The sequence below is a fragment of the Lolium rigidum genome, chromosome 7 (assembly GCF_022539505.1).
Source record: "Lolium rigidum isolate FL_2022 chromosome 7, APGP_CSIRO_Lrig_0.1, whole genome shotgun sequence".
Lineage (NCBI taxonomy): Eukaryota > Viridiplantae > Streptophyta > Magnoliopsida > Poales > Poaceae > Lolium > Lolium rigidum.
In genome coordinates this window covers 254,999,494-255,006,465 of record NC_061514.1, presented here as the reverse complement: position 1 = coordinate 255,006,465, position 6,972 = coordinate 254,999,494, and the positions used below count along the sequence as shown (strand labels likewise).

At 47.6% G+C, this 6,972-nt stretch overlaps 1 protein-coding gene across 1 annotated transcript; it reads right to left on the bottom strand.

Annotated features, from left to right (window-relative positions):
- Positions 1–4,658: 4,658 nt before the first annotated feature.
- Positions 4,659–5,528, bottom strand: LOC124676325 (histone H2A.4). The gene is made up of 2 exons (XM_047212404.1): positions 5,296–5,528; positions 4,659–5,159 (listed from the first exon to the last, which is right to left on the bottom strand). Exons 1-2 carry the CDS (start codon positions 5,482–5,484, stop codon positions 4,941–4,943), a joined length of 408 nt encoding a protein of 135 aa, XP_047068360.1. The 5' UTR covers positions 5,485–5,528; the 3' UTR covers positions 4,659–4,940.
- Positions 5,529–6,972: the final 1,444 nt, after the last annotated feature.

The following is a 6,972-nucleotide window of genomic DNA, read 5'->3' as shown; positions in this document are numbered from 1 at the left end:
GGATTCCATACTAGACATGGAATTCGGCGAAGAGAAACAAGAATCCCACAATATACCCCCGCGTGAAGATCTACGAAAGAGAGAAAAGGCAAGAAAAAGAAGAAGTAAATACACTACCGAGTCGAGATCTAGGAAGCAAGTAAAAGAGGAGTAAAACTAGATTAAGCCTAACCTGAGGCGGCGGAGTTGCTGAGGAAGAAGTTCGCCGGAGAAATAACGAGCCATGGGCCGGCGAGGTGGTCCGTCGGCGGCGAGGTGAGAAGAAGCTCGAAGAAGCACCAATGCCGCGGTGGGGGCAGAAGCGCTGCAGAAGTTCTCCGCGCGACGAAGTCTGACGACGTCCGGCGAAGCAGTATCGAAGATGCGCTGGACGGCGGAGCTCGGGCGGCGAAACGGAGCAGCGGAGGCGCTAAGGGCGAAAGCACTGTGCGCGAGGAGGTGGAGAATGCGAGAAGAGGAAGAAGGAGAAGCGATTCCCCCTTATAAAGGAAGAGGGAGATGTGGGCCGAAAACCGCTGGGCCTCGGCGGTTTGGGTCGTGGGCCGCGACGGTTCGCTCCACGGGCCGCCACGTGGCACAGTGGTACACGCGAAAAAGTAGTAAGCCACAGGGAGGTGCCCACGGATCCAGAGGGGCAGTTGGGATTTGCTGTGAAGCAGTTTAATGCGCGCGCAGAAGCCGAAGGGAAGTGACCCCTGACACTGGCGCGTCAGTCACGATGCGCATGTCACTGACAGGCGCGGGGCCCGAGATATTCTCGACTTCGCCGAGGAAGTGTTTAATGACTAAGATGCCGGGGGATAAGACACCGGATAATGTCTTAAGAAGAAGAGACAGCGGTGACCTGGGCAAAGATGCCGGATCCAAGCCTAAAGCCGGATAGATTAAACCGGTATCCTAAGAAGAAAGAACCTGGCATGGTCTGTTGGATAGGATCCGCCAGACTATACCAGCTTCGGGGACTAATGTTGGGGGGATGACCCCCGGTATGCCAAAGGCATGCCAAACCGGATGGTTTGAGCCATCAAGATACCGGTTTAATATTCGTACCGGAGCACAAGGTAAGAATTTGGCTAAGTGAAGCTAAGCCGGTATCCCCAAGAGGGGTATGCCGGAACCGGATAAGAAAGATACCGGGTAACCGGAAAGAAGAGCATGTCGGCAGGACAGGTCAAAGATTCTCTCCAGAGCTAGAAGACAAGGATGAGCTAAGCAAAGTAGCTTTAAACGAAGGGCTGACGATAAAGAGAAGGATGACGGTCAAAGAAGCCGGAGGACGTCAGCATCCCTGATTAAAGAGGACTCCGGTGTCTTCTATGATTAAAGTAGCTTTGTAAAGTAGTTTGTCTAGTCAAAGATGCCATTAGGGTTTCTTGCCCTGTAAGCCACCCTCTCCCCTATATAAGGAGAGGGGGTAGCCCCTCTTACGGGCGAACACATGAAGACAGAAGAACACTTGTGCTGAGAAACTTGTATCCTGTTAAGATCAATAAAGAAGATGATCTAGAGCGAGTTCTTCCTTATGTCTTTCTTCTTGAACCTCTAGCCTTGGTTAAGTTCTTGAGGAAACCATCCGGAAGTTCATCCCATCTAATCACAAACCCTCCCCGAATCCTCTTGCGTCCATTCGGCCCCAACCTAAGCCATCCTATGGCATCTGTTTGTTCACCACGACGACACATATGGAGGAGATGTTTGATCTGAACCAATGGCATGGTGATGTTCAGTCATGCCATAGGTTCTGATCAATCATCTCCTCACACTATGATTACCGGTTACAATCATAGGCCTAGTTCAATCAGAAACTACACAATCTACAACAAACTACCGCGACTCATTCCGCACAGCTATCTCAACATGCTAAACCCAGCACAAAAAACTCTTCCCCTCTTTGCATGCACAGTAAGATCTGCCAGTTTCAGCAATCCAAAGGCCGGTCTAGGAAGGATCTACCGCAATCCGATACTAGAGTAACAGATCTAAGAAAATCCAGACCGTGAAAAGCAAGAACTGGACAAGAACATCAAGAAATGGGAACGAACACCTTGCAAACATCAATTCGACTGTTATCCTAACGGAAACCCTAGCAGATCTAATGTGCATGTCGTCGGAAATGCCCGAGAATGACAGGTTCTGCCAGAACGAGTACGAAGGTGAGAAGGAGAGGTCGTTACCGCCATTGTTCTGGCCGAGGACGAGCTCGAGGTCGCGGACGAAGTCGAGATGCCGATGAAGACTGCGGAGCAGATTGCGGCCGATGTCGCGGTGCTGCTCGCCGATGTCTCCTCCTCCGGTACCGGTGCTCCTCCGTACGGCGGTGCGGCGGATTGGTCGGCATGAGGGGAACCGCCGTGTGATGTGACAGTTTGGGGGAGGTCACGAGTGAGATGAAGGAGAGGGACCGGTGAGCCTAATTATGGCGCGTGTTCCTAAAGGGATGCGGCGTCGCCTCGCTTCTCCACGCGTGCAGGCTTCTAGCCGCAACGGGCCTAGCCCTGGAGAAACTGACATTCCAGGCGTTCCTACAGGGCCTATTCCGGGGGTGCTTTAAAACCCGGTTCATGCAAGAACGCAGTTGGCTGCAGGCATCCAAACGGACCGAAATTTGTTGAGCCGATGCGAGCCAAGGTCCATGCAGGCTACCAAACGCGCCCTAGGTAACCCTTCTTTTAAAAAAGAAACTGAAAATTCAAAACTCAAAGTTTCCAAAAAAAATCAGAAAAAATGCTTGCATGTCGTCAAGTTGTATTACAATAGTATGTAAAATTTAGTACGAAATACAATGTATTTTGCGCTCAGCAAAAATGACAAAATCTCACAATCTACACTTCGCTGCACTGTTTAATTACAACTGTTCACCGATGATGAAATCTTGATACGTCCTTTTTGCTGAGCCCAAAATATAAGGTGTTTCATATTGCAATTTACATGCTGATAGTATAGAGTATTAGCTGCAGCCAGGGTTTTTTTCGGAATGTTTTGAACTCTGAATTCAAAATTTCTTAGTTTTAAGAAGGGGCTCCCTGTAGAACGACCGATTTTTTTTGTTAACGAAAAGCTTTCACTGAAAGATTATCCTCAAGGAAATTTCCTCGCCTTCTCTTCGTGTAGTATTTCAGTTAACCATATTTGTGGCCACAATTGTATTCCCTCCGTCCCACAAAGGTTGTCTAAAATTTATTAAAACTTAGATGATAACATCTAGATATATTTAAATTTTAACAAATCTTAGACAATCTTTTATGAAACATAGCGAGTATTTACGATTTGAATGTCACGGCAAGAGGGGTTAATCTGGTTTGGAAATACTCCTCTCACCTGTGGTATTCTGGCTTTGTTGGGATTGTGCAAGCAAAAGGCATCCATACACTCACGCTGCTTCACGAGAAGGACTGGCACGTCATGGCTTGGTTCTAAAGCCGGAACCAGTTCCTCAATATACGACGGTATCTGAAGATTCCTACGCGACGATCTTTATCGGGTAGTGGAAATCTAGCTGTTCTAATTTTGCCGGAATACTATGTGCGGTATGGAAGGATTGCTTTCTCGGGAAATGCACTTTAGCTCATAGGAGCATTTGCTCTCATTATGTGAATCTACATTTGTAGTGTCAAAAAATTCTAAACTAAATTTTCACATGTACATCTAAACATTTTATGTTGGTACACAAATTTTCAAAAAAATAAAAAAAATTCGGTGGCTCCTGTAAAAAAGACAAATTTTGATGTTGTAACACGACTACATATAACATATTTTTTTGTCTTTTTTTACACACCACACAAAATGTTGTTTTTCCACGAAAACTTGTGTACGAACATAGAATGTCACGATGTATACCAAAAAATTTATGTCAATTTTTTTTAACATTTTTAAAAATAATTTTTAATTATTTTATATAATGGGAGCATTTGCTCCTATGAGCCAAAACGCCACCTCCTGCTTTCTCCAGGTCCTTACTGAATAACTATGGCAAGAACCAGCTTTCTCTTCTGCAATTTCTGAAGGCGTAGATTGGGAATCTCATAGATCAGTGTAGTAGCTTCAAAGTTCAACTAGATGAAAGCAACTGCGTTTCATCTCAATTAGAACACCAACATTCATTGTTTGCCAAACCGAGAAGCTATTTGTCAAGCAATCAACGAGAGAACAACGAACTTCCTAACTGGAATCTAGCAAGCACATCGACAACTGAATCACCATTGGTGCACAAATCGAATACTGCTTACCGGTGACGAAATGACAAACGCAAACTTAGCCGAAACAGGTTCTAATTTGCACAATAAGTAATCAGCCTATGAAGAGTGGGAGGGGGATGGAAATAAGCTGAAGACTTTCAGTTCCTTGAGCACAGCGGGGAAGCATAGCTATCTCTGGTTCATTATTAACGAAGCACTTCGGCAAGAACCAGCTCTTCGGCACTAAGTTCTACAAAACATGGGCCAGATCGAGGAGAACACAGATATTGGTGGAAGCTTAAATGTTCAGCTGGATGAAAGCAACTGTCCAAAGCAGAACAAATTTCCTAACTGCAATCTAGCAAGCATATCAGCTAATTTAACAATATCAAATTGTACAAACCAGGCAGAAGAGATTCCAAATCATATAAGAATGCTGAGACAATACAGGCCATGAAGGAAGAGTGACTGGACAAACTGTAATAAGCTTAAAAGAGTTGAGCTCCTTCTCATTTCTTGAGCACATTGAAACACATGCAAAATAAACAACCAGGCTTACATCCGAGATAAGCACCCGAAAATTTTGTTTGCCATATTCACAGCCATCAGGGCCCCTAACAATCCAACCAACAACTAGAGCTCCCTAGACGCCGGAAGACATCAGGACTAAGCTGCGAACCAAGACACTAAATCCTACCGAACGAGATTCCTCTTCTGATGAGACGCAGTCCATGGCAAGGGTGGGGGTGATGCGAGATAGAGGCTTTAGTTGTCGTCGTCGTCGACGTTGGAGGCCTTGGAGGAGGACGCCTTCTTGGGGAGCAGGTGCTGGTGGATGTTGGGCATGACGCCGCCGCTGGCGATGGTGGCGCCGCCGAGCAGCTTGGTGAGCTCCTCGTCGTTGCGGACGGCGAGCTGGATGTGGCGCGGCACGATGCGGGTCTTCTTGTTGTCCCTCGCGGCGTTGCCGGCCAGCTCCAGGACCTGTATTCATCAGATGATGATGAGATTAGAACAGATCGAATCAGATCTAAGATGGGCCAAACGCCGAAACCGCGGAGAAACCAGATCAAGAGAGCAGAATAAAGGAGGGCAGGGATGAGATCCGGGAGATACGCACCTCAGCGGCGAGGTACTCGAGGACGGCGGCGAGGTAGACGGGGGCGCCGGCGCCGACGCGCTCGGCGTACTTGCCGGCCTTGAGGAACCTAGCGATCCTGCCGACGGGGAACTGGAGGCCGGCCTTGGAGCTCCTGGACGTGGCCTTCTTGGCGGCGCCGGCGCCGATTGCCTTCCCACGGCCGGCCATCTGAGCAACGGAGGACGGCGAACGACGGGAAACGGAACGCGCGCGCGAGGAGGCTGAGGCGGCGGGAGCGAGGGAAACGGAGGTGGGGGGAATCGGTGGGCGCGGGTGGGAATATATAGGAGGGAGGTGACGGGGCGGCAGCCAATGGGAACCGATCACGCGGATCGCGGGTTTGGACCGTCGGATGCGTAGTATTGTACGGCGGATGCGAGGGGCGGAGACGTGGGGCTTTGGATCCGGAAGCGGCGCGAGGGGGCCGTGGGCGGGAGAGGTGAGGTTTTCGTCTCGGACTTTTCGCGGGCGGCTTTGGGAAACGGAGGACCGGTCACGTGCGTACTATATTTCTGAGGGGCCACCTGTCGGTGTTGTTTCTTCGCCGCTGAGCAAACTGCAAACGTGCTACATCCAACAATAATGATTCTCCGTAATCTTTTGCATACTCCTATGACGCTGTAAATTTCGACCCGCTATACCTCCCTTTCCATACTCTAAACATTTGCCGCGCGCTTTGCTGCACTTTGCCCCGCCGGACGCGCTAAAATGCAGCGCCTGCACGGGCGGTAAAATTGGGCCTCTTTCGGACGCTCTGAAATACAGCGCGCACCGCCACGCAAACGGCTAGTTTTTTGTATATCGTTTCAAACGGATCAAACAAATCAAATAAAATTACGAAAATTTAACTAAAATTACGAAATATATTAAAAGTTCGATAAATACCGACATTTTATTTAAAGTAAACTACGCGGAGTCCTCCCAATCGAAGTCCGACCATCCGCTAGTCGGAGTCGTGTCGGACACCGGAGTGGTCGTCTTCTCCCCATTGTGTTATCATGTTAGATCTTGTGAGCTGCCTATCATGATCAAGATCATCTATTTGTAATCCTTCATGTTGTGTTTGTTGTGATCCGATGAATATTGAATACTATGTCAAGTTGATTATCAATCTATCATATATGTTATTTATGTTCTTGCATGCTTTCCGTTGCTAGTAGAGGCTCGGCCAAGTTGATACTTGTGACTCCAAAAGGAGTATTTATGCTCGATAGTGGGTTCATGCCTCCATTAAATCCGGGACAATGACGAGAAAGTTATAAGGTTGTGGATGTACTTGTTGCCACTAGGGATAAAACATCGATGCTTTGTCTAAGGATATTTGTGTTGATTACATTACGCACCATACTTAATGCAATTGTCTCGTTGTTTACAACTTAATACTCGGAAGGGGTTCGGATGATAACCTGAAGGTGGACTTTTAGGCATAGATGCATGCTGGATAGCGGTCTATGTACTTTGTCGTAATGCCCTGATTAAATCTCATAGTACTCATCATGATAGTATGTGCATTGTTATGCTTTCTTTATTTGTCAATTGCCCAACTGTAATTTGTTCACCCAACATCTGCTATCTTATGGGAGAGACAACGCTAGTGAACTGTGGACCCCGGTCCTATTCTTTACATCTGAAATACAAACTGCTGCAATTGTTCTT